The following is a 16,148-nucleotide window of genomic DNA, read 5'->3' as shown; positions in this document are numbered from 1 at the left end:
CACAGGTTTAGAGCATATTCTGGAAGAACACATAGGCTACTTTTTATCCCGGGAATAGTTACGGTTCCCGTGGGATTCATTAATTTAGTTTTTTAATGTTTACTCGATCATTCTGCAACGGTTCAACATATCGTATTGAAATTTGACACAGATATAAAATAAAGTCTGGAGTACACATGGGATAAGCTTCATCCCCGAGAAATGTCCGGTTCCCGAGGGATACGTAACTTTTTGTAATTTATATAGTTTGTATGTTTTCTAATACCAGGCGGACGAAGTCGCGGGCAACAGCTCGTGTGAAATAACACAAGCTACTCACTTCTGTTTTTTTTCTATTTCACGCGGATGGAGTCGCGGGCGAAAGCTAGTTGATAATACTTCTCTTAGACATTATTAAAATTTTGTGGGCAAGCAATAAAAGTTTAAACATAAATGATATCAGATCACAATTAAAATATAATCAGATCTTAATAAAACTTTAATTACTTTGTATATCTAAGTTTTTAATATTTCCGTTCTAGGATCAGGAGCACCTTAAGCCGCCTATAGTTGGGGGTCTGGCGAACGCGGAGCTGTACTGCTTGGCGCTCGCCAACATGTACTCGGACCCTAACTACCACAGCCTCAGCCATTGGAACATCCTGCAGACGCTGGCGAGGAAAGGCGTGCCCGTGTCAGACCCTGCCGACTGCGCACTCACAGAGACCGTCCTAATACAGACCAACCCTTTGAAAATGGTGAGTTATTTATGTGTCTAATAATTGTACCTTCTTGTTTTATTTCCCTATGTTATTAAATAAAACAGTAATAGGAATTATATAAAAAACGAGTTGTCGCCCGCAAATTTGGATCATCCGGTGCGCCATTTTGACAGCGCGGAATTTTAAATAAAGTAGCCTATGATATGCTCGTCTATGTCAGTTACCCTTCAATGAAAGTCCGGTCAAAATCGGCCCAGCCGTTTCGGAAATTGCCATAAACAAACAATGCTGTCGACAGACAGACAAAATTTTTTTAATCTGATTTTCGTTATCAGCAAAACAAATACATCATCTTCCCGAAATCTGGAATTTTTCTTTTAATATTAGAGACACTCCAATTTTATTATATGCTTTAGCTATTATTACGTTGAGCTAGATTAAAATAGTATAATAATCTTTGAATATCTTACTTTGCTATTTTTTTTGGATGATGAATGTTTATTTACTAGATCAACCATTGTAAACAACATTTTATAGATTACATGCAGCATATTTACGATCAGAAAGGCATGTTATCAACAAAAAACTAGAAATTCAACCTGGATTAATTTAGGATTTATTGAATTTTTGCTCAAGCAATTCTATATTAGAGTACAGGCGCCTCCCACGTTGTAATAACATTAAAACTAGGTGGACTATCGCAGTGGGCAGAAAACCATAATAAGAGACATTTCTACCTCCTCGTTAACTCGCCCCCGGCTGGCTTATGTTTTAGAACTTTTTACCTAGATTAGAATATTTATTTTATATATCGCTTGTATAATGGACTTTTTGTTATAAAACTGAGAATAAAGAAAACTACAGTACTTATAGTTTACGACCAATTCGAAGGCGGAACCACTTAGCGTGGTATGTTATGTTAGAGTGTAAAATCTCTATTTGACTATTGGCCATTTCTTTGATATACACTTCTGCATAATGGACTTTGTATTTGTGTTTTAAAGAGTGTTACGATATCTGAAAACAATTAATTTTCTGTCAAATTATTTCGGTTATGAATTAATAATTAAAAGTTCTTGGAGTCTTTATTTGTAATTTGTTAAATTAAATACACTATTAAACAGAAGGCTATTTTTATTAGAGTTTTGTTTAAAAGTATGTACATCGATTTTATTTTGTAATTTCCTCAGTCGCCGGTAACGAGGATATCCCTATTTATTTAACAATCCCGTTCAATAATTCCCGATAAAGGCGTGTACTAAATAAAATATATGCTTAGCTCAGAATTTTATTTATTTTAAACTAACCCTTGTAATTTTGTTTTTAGCAAACTGTTCTATTGCTACGATTGGTTACTGCAAAATTTATCGAATATAATTTTTAAGCAATTACTTTCAAACAAATCTTGCGATGTTCGCCCCCAACATTTTAATAATTTAATAATCCACAGGTTACTCTACATTTGTTTATGTAAATCGAACTAACTAGTGTGGGCAGAGCCTTATAAGGCGAGCGTAAAGCTGTACCGTTTGAATCAATCCATCTTTATGATCTGGAATGAAATTAAATGTCGCGCCTTTCAAAGTTGCTTAATAGAACAAAAAAATACTATACAAGAGCCTTAAGTCTAAGGATGTTTTCTTTTGCATTAGAAGTATAAGGAGAAATCGGTTTACTATGTCATATCTATGTATTGGCGTCAGTTTGAATAGACAACCAGTTGTTCGATAATGCCTTTTAAACTCATGTAAAGAAGGTCTACATTGTATATTCCAGAGTGCGCATATGTGTGTCATGGAAGCTCTAATGGTGCTGTACGCGCGGGAGGTGGTGACCAGTGACCGGGTGGCGGCTGCAGTGCAGAGGTTCGGTCTCTCCCAGCAGTCGGCTATCACCAGCCACGAAGACGGTCTGCTAACATGGATCAATGCGGCCTGCGCAGCGCTTAACAATGCTGAGGTGAGCTTCATGAACTATAGATGTAGCTGGCGTATCTTGTTTAATAGTCACAAAGGTTGTAACTGATTCAAATGTTTAGTTATTTGTTATTGCATTTTTTTAATAAGAAAACGGGGCAAACGAGCAGCGGGAATACAGACGTCAATGACAATTTGTTGACCTATTAGTTTTTTATAATTTCAAAATCAGATATTAGACAAAGTTTTGATGTTCTTTTGTAATGTTTGTTCCAGGATGAATCATCAAGTCAAGTGCCCCCTCTGCGGTCGCTGCAGGAGGCGTGCGATGGCGCGGCGCTGGCTGCACTGGTGTCGTTCTACTGCCCGGAGGCGCTGCCGCGGTCGGCGGTGCGCGTGGGCCGCATGGCCTCCATACACGACTGTCTGCAAAACCTCATGCTGGTGCGCGACTTCTGCCGCGAACGTCTCCCACACAACGTCTTTCACATGATGCCTGAAGACGTTGCATATATGCGCGGGTGAGTTATCTTGCTATTCCAACTGACAGCACACTGATAAAAGCAGACGAACTCATTGATACTTAAAAATCTTTTTGATTTCGTGAAATTTTTCTTATTTTCAGATCAATGCGCCAAAACTTAGTAGCAATGCTCGCTGATCTGTTCAACTTGCTAGAAGTGCATCCTGTGAAGTCAGTCAAATATCCTGGTATAGGTAAGTAATGACTTGTACTGGATGTCCCTAACATAACATTTTATCTACTGATGTTGCATGCACTAGAACTCTAATGGGAGTATGTGGTCATAATATCAAAGGTCCTATGCCCACTAATTTTGTTTATATACCTTTATAAATAAAAGTAAAATAATCGTGGGGTGGTCCAAAACGCTTTTTGTAACGCAGATGTACACATTAGGCAAATACGGGCTTTGTGGTATATCATTGATTTTTATAGGAAGGTTTTGAATGGACGCAATACTTTTATTTGCAGTAAATACTTTAAAGAATAATTATTACTTTGTTATCTTTGTATTAAGTTAAGAAATTGGTCAGAGGTAAGTCCCTTTAACATATTACGAATGACGTAAGAATGTCGCTTTGCTGAATACCGTTCTCATTCTGTATCAGGTCACCCTGTCTTTTTCAAAAATACCTAATCACTTTGATAATTCATTCACATTAATATTGATGTTGGTAATATATTTGTATAATAGCTAAGTACAAAATTAAAAGTTTGGTATAGACTAGTGCACTGACGAGTTGTCCATACTTTCTAAATTGTATTCATTGATCGGTATGCGCTTCGACATCTAACATTCAGTCGCTAGTTACTCGAGTCGGAAGTCTGGTCTGAATACCGCCGTGCGTGTGCGGGCGTCGCGTGGGTAAGTGAAGGCAGGGTGACTGCGTGTCGGCGTTCACCGCACGTGCGTACGCTCGTGCGTGCGTGCGTGCGTGCGGCTGAGCGTGCGTGTGCGCGTGTCCGCAGCGCGCGCGGACTCCAACGCGCACGGCGTGCGTCACAAGCGCTGCCTGCCGCCGCCGCCGCCGACGCCCATCCCGGACCTGCGCGCGGACGCCCACGCGCACGCCCACGCCGCCAACACGCCCCTGCCAGGTACCCGGCCTCGTGCTCTGTGCTCTGTGCCCTGTGTGTCCCACTACCACAACTGTGCAAGACAACTCACAACCTTGTTAAAAACAGTTTTCAATATCAACAATCTATATATTTTTTAACATTAAAAATATATGTAATTGGATATTCTGAAAATAATAGTTTATTTCAAGGAAATTTTAAATTTACAATTATTTTTTTTGTTAATAAATTGAAATAATCGCCAATAAATACAAATGGTTGTCTCTCAACGAATGATATCACAGGTCAGTTGTCTCCCCAAGGGTTTGTTTGTATGTTTAATCATATGCTTTCTGTTTAAAATTAGCCGATTAGCGTCGACATTTTACTTTTCCTACGCATTAATATCAGTAACATTGACACGAATTCGACTGAGCTTTGCTTATTCTTCACATTAACGCTTCACTGATCTACGCTGTGCATGTAACGGCTTTCTTGAGTTATATTTATTTTCTCAACAAATGATGTATTTAGGAGTTCTGAAATTATGCCCTCAGGACTCCCAGGAATTTGTGAATTAATTGTTTTAATGTCAATAATTTTGTCCATTACGCTTAAATGTCATTTCATTTTAGACTTCGTGCGACTTCATGATAGAATTTTGATTCATACTTTTAATATAGTGTGACCATACCTTTTTTAATGTTCTTTTAAGAGTGAATTGCTACCATGTTTTCATATTTTTTAATTATCATGACATAGAATACAAGATCCAATAGAATATTTTAGTATCTCCTTATTCGTATTTAGACGATAATAGTACATTTTTATAAAAGTAATAGTAGAAAACAGTTTTATACTCTTCTTCATGACAAAAGTACATATCTATACTTACTGAACATGTAGTAGTTTCATTTCGATTTAATATTGAATATTGATTCTTATGCAGTTGTTGCTAGAGTTGAGTTTACAGTGCCGCGGAATATGCTTTAGCGCACGTTTTTATTACATGGTTTTACAACACAAAATCGGAGTATCACATCAAGCATTTCGCTAGTTAACGTGTTTCTAAACGAAGTATACACGCTTAAGTTGCTCAAAAGTTACATTTTCTCATTAGAAAAACGCATTTCCAAACGCCGTTGAATTTGGTTAAAATGGCACTTGTGTTCGCCGCAAATCTTCACTGCAAATTTATATTCAGTTTGAAAATGAAGTAATAGAGCACTAATAATGTTACAAAATAAATGCAACATATTCTTTACGAAATGAATCCATTAAATTACTATAATTATTGTCACTTGGTACAGTAATTGAATTGTGAACGTTATTTTAAGGCAATAAGGTTGTATTTGCAGTGTCGCGGTCGCCGTCAGCGAGCGGCGTGCGGGGCCGCGCGGCGGGCCGCTCCGCGTGCTCGACGCCCGAGCGGCGCAGCATGAGCCCGCAGCGCGAGGAGTTCGTGGTGCACAGGGGCCGCGCTATCACCACGCTATCAGCACTCGTACGACGTGAAGAGGAACACGGTAATTATAAGAAAAAGGCTACTCCATTCTAATACTGTCTCATTCTAAATAACTTTAATTACGATTTTCTTTCTTTGTCTACATACAAGCTGATTCCGCTTTCTTCTGCATGAAATTATAAAAGCTTTAATTTGTTTACATTTGTCAAATTCTCAATTACAATTGTCAAAATTCTAATGCATAAATGACAACGGAGGTTTTAGACATTGGATAATAATTACCGTTACTATGGCAACCTTGCTTCCTTGATGTTGTTAGCTAGTTTATTTATGATCCGTTTTCTATATGAAGGTTTTTTCCAATTTGTTTAGCCCTCAGTTTAATAGCGTGACAATAAATCGTATCGGCGTATCGTAAGTGTAGGGTTTTTTATTAAAGAAAGATTAATTCAAAAATATTCTGTGATTGTTCACATTCTACTCCACGAAGTAATGCGTGTTTACACTTTTTATATTAGTATAATAGTGCATACTACTATAGTAATTTTAGACAGTCTTTACCTATAGTTAATGTTGTACTTTAGTGCTACCTACCCATTAAAACCTGTTAAAGTAAGAATATTGTGAGTTTCTGAAAGTAGGTTTTAATAAAACAATTACTTTATACATTTTTTTATTGTACACAGCGTTCGGTCAGTACGCGGGCGTGGCGGCGGGGCGGCCGTCGTCGCGAGGCCCGCGCGAGTCGTTCGCGGGGCGGCGCTCGCGGCGCTCCTCCATCTCTGACGACAGCCAGCTGACGGTGGAGAACTTCGGCGGCTCGCAGGACCGCCTGCACTTCGCCGGCCGCAACCCGGAGAAGGAGCTCGCCACAGTCACCAGCGCGCCCGCTATGACGCACCAGCGGAAAATATCCGCGCCCGCCGGTAACTTTATTGTCACCATAGTTGTTTTATAAAGGATTTTTAATATTTTTGTATCAGCCATAGAACTGAATTCTTTAAACAAAAGTATTAGATTTTTGTTAATTCACTAATGTTTCCTTTAACCACACCAACTAACTCCTAGGCTTCTGCTAAGATATGGTTCACGACAATAATCGAATGCCGGGATTTAAACTTAACCGCAAGATCTAGAGTCCGTTCCCCGAACGGTTAGGATCTTGGTGTTTCGGTTAAATTTATCTTTAAATTTCTTTTTGCCATGAAAATATTCTTAAAAACAGATTAATATTTAAGTGATTATAATCAAATTATTATTTTACATGAGTGTCGGTGGCTCAGTGGTTTAAGCACTTGACTTGTAATCTACAGGTCTTGGGTTCGAATCCCGCCGCCATGTACCAATGTGATTTTCGATTTTTCGAATTTTCATATGTACATAATTTACCCGACGTTCTTACGGTGAAGGAAAACATCGTGATGCAACCTGCACATATCGGCGAAGAAATTCAAAGATATGTGTGAAGTCAACCAACCCGCACTTGGCCAGCGTGGTTGACTATGGCCTAGTCACCCCTTACTTAAAATAGGCTCCGAGCCCCTTGGTGGGGACGTATAGTGAGCTGGTGATGATGGTGATGATGATTATTTTACACATTTGACGGGATTATATTTCTCGACGTTACAACGTTTCCTTAAATTCCAGGTCCTATAGACTACAATCCCCCGCTACGGTCGTCTAGACAAGACATCCGAGGTTCCATACAGTTCTTCCATGAAGACTATCAGAATGGTCAAGAGGAGCGAAGTAAGATGGAGCGGCAGCACTCGCAGACCACAGAGCAGTACTACCCCATGAGAAGACAACTCAGCACTGACACCATCACACACAATCAGAGCCACGGCATGAGTTACAAAGGAGGAGGGGACGGCTACTACCTTAATGATAGGGATTCCACTGACGGGGATGGAACGAAAACAAGCTTTGCAGACCTCAACAAGATTAGAAGCAATGGTGATCAACAAGGTTTGTGTGATTGGTTCTGGTGATGGTAATTTTTAAGAGATATTTAACGGTTTTAATATGAACTCCACAGAATCTCTATTAAATACATTAATGTCCAGTCTAATTTTAATTCGTTATTGCTTTGGAATATTTCAATGTCTACTCGCTTATATAGATAACAAATGCGCTTTGTCCTTGTCCTTTCTATGATCACATATTTCTATAAGAAAATGAATTATCGTTTTCATCAGTCGCAGTTTCATCCACTAACTTTCTTATTCTCCTATGGTGTTTAACTCGTGGGTTGTGGTAACAGGGCTGGTGAAGATGAAGGGTGAGGGTGAGCCGGAGCGCCGCAAGACGACCACCTTCTCCACGCCTCCACCCAACACCACCACCTGGCAGCAGCACTTCATGCAGCAGGAGCACCAGCCCAGTCAGTTCTCACTTGTGTCTTGCTCATTTGGTGTAAAAACATCCATTGTACCTTTATGCAATACTATGTCCATTAATTGTGTTTGCAAATGTTGGGTATATCATAAATGCTTATGGACCTCATTGGTATACTGACCACATACTCTATTTTCGCTTCTGTTAAAGTTTTTTTTACTTTTAAAGTTTTTTGTCTTATATGGCCATATTGGTCAACAGATGTTCCCGTGTTTGGGAGGAGGATGTATAATGTCAATGTGTTGGTACTTTGCAGACGGGGACGAGGCGGAGGGTGCGGAGGAGGCGGAGGGTGGTTCTCCCGGCGGCGGGCAGGCGATGGCGGCGCAACTCAACAACATCCGGCTGAAGCTGGAGGAGAAGCGGCGCCGCATCGAGCTGGAGAAGCGCCGCATGGAGGTGGCCGTCACCCGCCGCAGCCAGCAGCTCGGCCAGCAGGCCTTCCTGCAGGCCGTCACCAGGGTACGTACGCGACCGCACAGACACTTACACCTACATGTACGTACACTAACATATACACACGTGTCCACCAACGTACACTTAAGTACACCAATGTACACCTACGTACACTAAAGTACACCAATGTACACGTACGTACACTAAAGTACACCAATGTACACGTACGTACAACAATGTTCACGAACATAAGGACAAATCCAATAGAAATGACATATTTTATTAACACTTCACTGACACGGCAGCAATCGTATGTATTGTCTACAGATTTATTTTGGAACGTTATAGCGTTTTAATGTATTACGTGCGTATACACGTTTTTAAACAAACGTACACGTAATTACACTCTCATGAACAAATGTCAATAGAAATATATTAGTGTAAACACCAACTTCAATATAAAATGTATTAATTGATAAGTACATTTGGCAAGCGTGGATTGTGTGTGTCGTAGTTAGCATATTGTATTTTGTCGAAGGGTATACAGGGCATAAATTGTACTTTGTGGTATTGTGCAGTATTAAATTATTTGTTTTGCCTTTATTTTGTTTATTTATTGTGGTATGTATTTGTGTGTATGTTTTTGGGTTATAGGTTTAGTAGTTTTATGATATATTTTTAAACGTTGTTTCTATTTAAATTGCAAATTTAAGTTTGTTAAGTAACCTCTGCACTTTAACAAATTACATACATAACCTACTTTTATAAAAGAATTAAAAGTGATTTAAATTACTAGCTTTCGCCCGCGACTCCTTTCGCGTGGAATTAAAATAAATAAAACTAAGTACCCTATGTATTCTTCCAGATTATCCTCTAAATCCATCCCAAATTTTTTGGAAATCCGTTTAGCCAATTATACTACAAAGACTAACAAACATCCATCCATCCAAACTTTCACATTAATAATATTAGTAATACTTTTATAAAAGTGGGTAAAACTGTAACTAACTTCCACTTAAACATATTTGTCGCATAACGTAAAATATATTTTTTTTATTCAATAGGATGCGTATTTGCAATACCAGTTGGCCTCCTTGGTGAGTGGCCGGAACAGGATATATCGGATTTTAGTCGCAATAGCTCATTACAGATTATTTTTTTTTACGTAAAATTTTAATTATTATCGACCAAAGTTGCTTACACAGCTTTCATCGAAGTATTTAGAATACCAATTACAAATAATTATTTTTCACGTGGTCTCAATGTCATGTAAAATCATATTTGACATGCATATGCAGACGTATGTTACGCTTAAATTATGTAGGATATAGATTCAAACACTATATTTTTTCACCAATGTAAATTTGAAGATAGCTTAATTTTAAAATACATTTAACATTTAAGAGACGTTTAGTTATTCATATCATTGGCATATCAAAATTTAATTAGACCATTTATTGTAATTATTATTCACGTTATAGTTTTATTATTAGCATGAATTATTTTTATATCGTTTTCAAAATTTTCTACTCGTGAAAATCATTTGTAATATTCTTTCGTTAATCCCTAAAGTAACAAACGCAAACAAACAGCGGTTTATTTTTTACATATTTTCAACTTTCCTTTTTAATTTAAAAACGCTAACTTTAACACTCATTGCAACCGTAAATATTCGTACGTAAAATATTCACTCGCGACATTTAGATTCACCCGCGGCACTACGTTAATAGCTTGAGTGGTTATTAATTTTTATACCATCGGCTTACAATTAAAACAAGCCTATACAAGCAATGCTATATTAATTGCTGCTTTCAACAAATAGCTGGCAATATTACTGGTAAAATGCTTATTTAAATAAAAAAAAATATAATTAATGACCGCTCGTAGCTAGAGACACTCGCGTCTGTAACATAATACACTAATAGCATGTTTGGCGGCACACGTACGTTGCGTGCGCGCACAGAGCACGGGCGTGCGGGGCGTGCGCACGCGCGTGCGCGGCTGGCTGCGCGCGTGCGCGTGCGCTCCGTACGCGTCATGTTTGTTACGGTGGAGGTGCGCGGGCGTGTTGCAGGGCAAGGCGGCGCGCACGCCCAACGACCACGACGGCGACGACGACCACCACGGCTCGCAGGTAAACACATACTGACGCTTTCAATGTACGCTGTACACTGACGTCACATGCGTGTTGACAACAGTATTTTTAATGCGCGGTTTACACTTGGACAGTAAAGTTAGTAGCGCTCTGATTGGAGCGTCAATTAACTGGCACAGTGTGAACGCTAACAGGCGCCAATGAGTATCGCTTGCCGCGACTGTCCAACTGTATTGGCCAAGTGTGAACCGGGCGTAATGTATGGTTAACACTTGGCTAGTATTGTGTATCTAGCGTTAGTAAATGATCACATTATGGCAATTGAATGCCAGTCAAGTCTTCGAGCGCTACTGTACGAGCTAAGTGTAAGCTGGGCATTAGAAGTGTCATATCAGTTGTATAGATAAAAAAATGACCGTATTAGATCAGCAATAATAGGCATGTGATTTTTGTCCAAAATTATAATAATAAATGTTGTATGTGCATGTATTTGTGTTTTTAAATGCATGTTTGAACATGGTTATAATGTCCTGTTGTATTTTTGTTTATTGTGTTAATTTTTATTAAATTGTATTCGTTTACGAGAACTAAAACCATCCAATCCATGTCAATTTTACCATCATGATATTGAACATTTCTTTACATACAAGAAATTATCACTTAAATTGACGTAAAATAAAATCGCAGCAATTTGCCTAATGTTCTATACTTCAAGCAAGTTATCATTTGAATGTCGTTACTACAGGACATGGCGGTGGAGCCTCCGGCACAGGCAGCTGAGAATGTGGCCCTCGAGCAGTACCAGCAGTCGATAGCCAAGTAAGATACTATAATGTTGAACCAGTTTATCAAAAAGTTTATAGTTTCAAAACATTCTAACTGTTGCGAGGTTATATTGTACGAGGCAGGAATGTAACAACCATTTAAAACGCTATAACATCCGATAAAACAATCAATCCGGTGCAAAACAATCGCCACAATAAGAATCTAACCATTACAGAATGAACTCTAGCCTGCAAGACATACAGAGTGATATCGCGCGGCTCGCCAGCCAGCAGAGCCAGCTGCAGCAGCAACAGCAACAGCAGCACCAGCAGCAGCAACAGCAACAGCTGCAGCAGCAACAGCAGCAACTGCAACAACAGCAGCAACAGCAGTTGCAGCAGCAGCAACAACATCTACAGCAACAGCTTCAGCTGCACCAGCAGCAAGCAAAGCAGCTGTTCCAGCAGTCGCAGCCCCCACAGTCACCCTTCCAGCAACAGTTCCAACAAAACATTCCACAATTGGTGAGTGAATGAGAAAAAATACACACGTATGCAAAAGAACTTATGTCATGTTTAAGTTCTATTTTGACCAAGACAAAATTGGTTGATAATGCCAAAAATTATACGCAATGAAGAATATACAAACAAATTAAGATTAGAGAATGCTTCTTGTTAAATTTTTGCCTCGCTTTAACCCCAACCAGGTAAATCTAAAGCACTAAATTTGAACAGCAGTGTAAGTACTTGCTCGCATGTGGTATTGCACTGCGCCGTGTGCACTGACAGTCGCGGTCTTACAGCACAGCCAGTTCAGCTCCGCGCACAACGTGTCGCGCGCCGCGCACGCGCACGGCTTCGGCTCCTCCCCGCACATCGCGCGGGACATCTACGCACTCGACCACGACGACCCGCCGCAGTTCTACCTGCACGACTCCCCCGCGCAGCCCCCGCAGCACCCGCAGCACCCGCAGCAACCGCCCGCGCAGGCCCCGCGCCGCACCTGGGCGCAGCACGCGCACCACGCACAGCACGCGCACCACGACAACACCGAGCTGCGCGGCTGGCAGGTATTCCGACCACACTTTGCACATTGACATTTTATTATCCACTTGTTAATACAATTAACTTGCAGGAACTATATTGCTCACAAGCGAATTGAAATTCCAGCTTCATCAGCAGCAGCCGCTTCAGCAGCAGTTCGGGGCGCAGGAGGCGTCGCAGCGCACGTGGCGGTCGCCCTCCCCGCAGCCGCCGAGCGAGCGCACCTGGCAGCCGCAGGGCTTCCTGCTGCACGACCGCGGCGGCCAGCCCTTCCCCGTGCACTACAACAACGACCGGTACCAGAACGGCACCGAGAACATTCGAGAAACTCAAAACCATTTAAGCTATACTGTGATAAACCCCAGCCACTACGTGTCCCAGTCGCCCCCGCCCGCGCACAGCCCGCAACGCCGCGCGCACACCCCGCAGCGCCAGGGCTCCCTGCCAGAGGTTTCCCGCAGGCCCGAGCCCGTCAGCCTGCAGCAGCTGCAGGCGGCCGCGCCCCACCCCGCGCCGCACCCCGCGCCCCACCCCGCAGCCCTGCCCGTGCAGCCGCCCGACGACATGGAGCCGCAGAACATATCGTTCATCGGCAACGCGGAGGACGACGCGCTGCGCCAGGGGATAAACAGACTGAACATATCGTCGGGCACGCGCACCTACCGCATACCGTCCCCCACGCGGCCCTCGCTCAACAGGAACTCCTTCCAGCACATGGAGCAGGAGGAGAGCGAACAAAACGAGAAAGGCTTCTACATATCGTTCGACAACGAGCAGCCGAAGCGACCGAAGCCGCCGCTGCGCGCGAAGCGGGGCTCGCCGCGCAAGGAGCGCTCCGCCGCGGAGCCCAGCCCCGACCGCAGCCCCGAGGACACGTGGGACGAGCGCGAGGAGCTCGCGCAGCCCCCGCCCGCGCCCCCGGCCGCCGCGCACAGGAGGGCGGGCGCCGCTAGCGACGTTTCGCAGCGAATGGAAACGCCGCCTAGAGAGCGCCCGCAGCGCGTCGCCGCCGCGGAGCCCGCCGCGCTGCTCATCGGCGAGCTCAACCCCGACCCCGTGCGTACATATTGATACATAGCCGAGGGTCTACACCGCTTGCAGCCGGATGTTACATGTCATCTGTTTGTGTTTCAGAACTCTGCGGAGGAGATGGAGCGCAAGAAGGAGCGCATAATGCTGCTGTCGCTGCAGCGGCGGCAGCGCGCGGACGAGGCGCGCGCGCGGGCGGAGGCGGCGGCAGCGGCGCGGCGCGCGCGCGAGGACGCCGCGCAGGAGCAGAAGTTGGCGCGCAAGGAGGAGCAGGCGCGCCGTCGCGAGGCCATCCTGCAGCAATACAAGCTCAAGAAGGCCATCGAGGAGGCCGAGCGGGAGGTAAGCGTGATATCATTGACACAACTGGAATCTGTTCAATAGACATATTTTTGTTATTAATGGTTTCCATTGTTCTGTTGTAGGGTAAAGTGCTAGACAAGAGCGAGTTCATGGACACGCTGAAGGGCGGGCAGTCTCCGGGCGGTGTGGGCGGTGTGGGCGGTGTGGGCGGGGCGCGGCTGCGCGGCAAGGCGGCGCGCGCGCGCCCCAAGACCATTCACGTGGACTCCGGCGCGCTGCACGCCGCAGAGGGCATGCTGGCCAAGCAGCCCTCCGCCACCAACCTCTCCGGTACGATCTTTACTATATTTTGATTCATAACTTACTTGTTTTATTGTTGTGTGTATAAATAACAAATTAATAGCCTAAATTAAATGTGCTTTTCCCCCGTTCCCTATGTGTGCGCATGCGTGTGTGGTGCGTGTGCGTGCAGCGGGCGGCACGATGCGGCGCGACTACTACCGCGGCTCGCAGGACAGTCTCGCCGAGCGCGCTGGACTCTACAGAGGTACCAAACACTGCTGGCATTTGTAAATATAACTGTGAAATTCTTATTCTGACGTACTTTAAACTCATTTTTTTTACCAATAAAAGTGGTGAAAGGTTAAAGGTACATAGCAACAGTATTTGATATATATTTATATACGTATTTGTAACCGTAAATAAAAACATTTCCAGAGTCTCCAGTGGAGGAGCGCGGCGGCGTGTCCCCGGGCAGCGCGTCCAGCGGCGCGCTCGGCCGCCGCGGCTCCTGCAAGACCTCGCGAGGTAACACCCGCTTCACCACTTGGACACTGTTCTTGCAGCTCTGTCATTTGTTACAATAAGAATTTGTTCATCATACTTCATACTAATATTATAAATGCGAAAGTTTAGATGGATGGATGGATGTTTGTTAGAGTTTGTAGCCTAAACGACTGAACGGATTTCGAATAATTTTGGTATAAATGTCTTTATATCGTTTGGTATAAAGAGGCCAGTCTGGAAGAACACATAGGCTACTCATTCTTGTTTTTTTTTAATTCCACGAAGACGGCGTCGCGGGCGAAAGCTAGTTTTTAATAATGCTAAAGAATGCAAAACACAAGTCAGTTAATTTTTAAATGTAAACGTCATGTTGTTTAGAAATATATATCTTTATTTTTATTCTTGTCAATTTATTTGGCTTTGATTTTAGAATAACGATTACGTAAGTAAAATTTTGTATATTGCTCTAGATAAATTTAAAGCGGTTGAAAAAAGATGAACAGAGCTGAAAGTATTGTGTCTATAGTACATGCAAAAATAACACATTGTTTGCTTGCCTGTCTACCCTCTTTTTATATTACACTCGATAGCAATTTATAATGTAAATTGATATTGTTATAATTACATTCTTTCAAAAATTGCTATTGAAGTGGAGAATGATATTGTTACTAAGAGACTTGATGTTTAATAAAAAAATCAAGTTTCTTAGCTGAATGTGTGTTGACCTTTAAATATTTTGAACCTAAATTTCAATAAATTTGATCTTTTTAAATAAATGTGTTGATATTTTGCTACTTTATGGGTTCTTAATATTCATATTTTTACAATAATGATATTATAACTTTTTGTAAAGAACAAAAGGTTTATTTATGGTTTATTTGATGTTTATTTCACGTGTGTGTTGTGTGCGGTCGCACAGAGCGGACGCCGCAGTCGCTATAGAGCGCTTCTTTGATTTTATTTGTAGACGCTTCAATTATATTTATTATTTCAATTGGTATATTATGTATTTCAATGCATATAATTGGTTTAGAATTAAAACAAAAAGATGCTTTTATTATTTTATTGGCCATATATGTAGTTTGCAACTTCAAATATCGGATGGTTTTTCTACGCTTTATTGAAATTTTGGAACTGCCTCCCTAGACCTTCCGTGCATTCGGTCCCTTATTGTAATGGACGCCTTGTGCAGTAACGGCATAGTATGGTTTTGTTTGCGGCGCCTCGCTGGCTGCATGCGACTGCGCTCACATTTATAGGAAACATTTCAGAGCGAGTCAATGACGAGGCTCAGTCGGCACGTGGAAGGTCTAAATATTCCACTTACCAGAGTAACTTTAAGGCGGGGAGGAAATCTAGCTCTCTTATGAACTTGTGCGGTAAGACAGTTTGTATGACACAGTACGGCCTCTCGGCCGCGCCTCGCTGCCTACGTCGCATTATTTTGCTGCGCTCTCGGGGGGACTTCCTATATACTTAAAAAAAGGCTAAAAAAAACAAACAAAAAACCTTTTTTTTTTAATTAAAGCTTGCTTGTTGATAGTTCAACAAAAAAAGGTTAGGCATTTTTTTAATATAAGTTTTTAAATCTACGTAAGTACGTTGTTGATTCAAAAAATATTATTTCGAAGTCTCGAGTACTATCTCAAAACTTAGTTATCTTAGTTTCAATA

At 42.1% G+C, this 16,148-nt stretch overlaps 1 protein-coding gene across 7 annotated transcripts in view; it reads left to right on the top strand.

Moving 5' to 3' along the window:
* LOC106101295 (patronin) overlaps nucleotides 1–16,148 on the top strand; it is a 47,416-nt gene that overhangs the window by 27,027 nt on the left and 4,241 nt on the right. For 4 of the 7 annotated variants that reach the window (XM_013280463.1, XM_013280469.1, XM_013280462.1 and 1 more), the window contains 20 exons: nucleotides 522–737; nucleotides 2,478–2,660; nucleotides 2,894–3,138; nucleotides 3,243–3,334; nucleotides 4,110–4,238; nucleotides 5,555–5,722; nucleotides 6,348–6,587; nucleotides 7,309–7,629; nucleotides 7,925–8,044; nucleotides 8,315–8,520; nucleotides 10,529–10,588; nucleotides 11,295–11,368; nucleotides 11,550–11,838; nucleotides 12,117–12,383; nucleotides 12,484–13,413; nucleotides 13,492–13,728; nucleotides 13,812–14,019; nucleotides 14,162–14,236; nucleotides 14,407–14,496; nucleotides 15,747–15,854. In XM_013280463.1, the coding sequence (XP_013135917.1) occupies nucleotides 522–737; nucleotides 2,478–2,660; nucleotides 2,894–3,138; nucleotides 3,243–3,334; nucleotides 4,110–4,238; nucleotides 5,555–5,722; nucleotides 6,348–6,587; nucleotides 7,309–7,629; nucleotides 7,925–8,044; nucleotides 8,315–8,520; nucleotides 10,529–10,588; nucleotides 11,295–11,368; nucleotides 11,550–11,838; nucleotides 12,117–12,383; nucleotides 12,484–13,413; nucleotides 13,492–13,728; nucleotides 13,812–14,019; nucleotides 14,162–14,236; nucleotides 14,407–14,496; nucleotides 15,747–15,854 (4,258 nt within the window). The remainder of the gene's footprint in view (nucleotides 1–521; nucleotides 738–2,477; nucleotides 2,661–2,893; nucleotides 3,139–3,242; nucleotides 3,335–4,109; nucleotides 4,239–5,554; nucleotides 5,723–6,347; nucleotides 6,588–7,308; nucleotides 7,630–7,924; nucleotides 8,045–8,314; nucleotides 8,521–10,528; nucleotides 10,589–11,294; nucleotides 11,369–11,549; nucleotides 11,839–12,116; nucleotides 12,384–12,483; nucleotides 13,414–13,491; nucleotides 13,729–13,811; nucleotides 14,020–14,161; nucleotides 14,237–14,406; nucleotides 14,497–15,746; nucleotides 15,855–16,148) is intronic. The other 3 variants (XM_013280466.1, XM_013280464.1, XM_013280465.1) reach the window with 3 other exon arrangements.

This window comes from Papilio polytes, unplaced genomic scaffold (genome assembly GCF_000836215.1).
Source record: "Papilio polytes unplaced genomic scaffold, Ppol_1.0 DF823991.1, whole genome shotgun sequence".
Classification (NCBI taxonomy): Eukaryota; Metazoa; Arthropoda; class Insecta; order Lepidoptera; family Papilionidae; genus Papilio; species Papilio polytes.
Note: the sequence above shows the minus strand (reverse complement) of the source record. Positions and strands in the feature narration are given on the sequence as shown.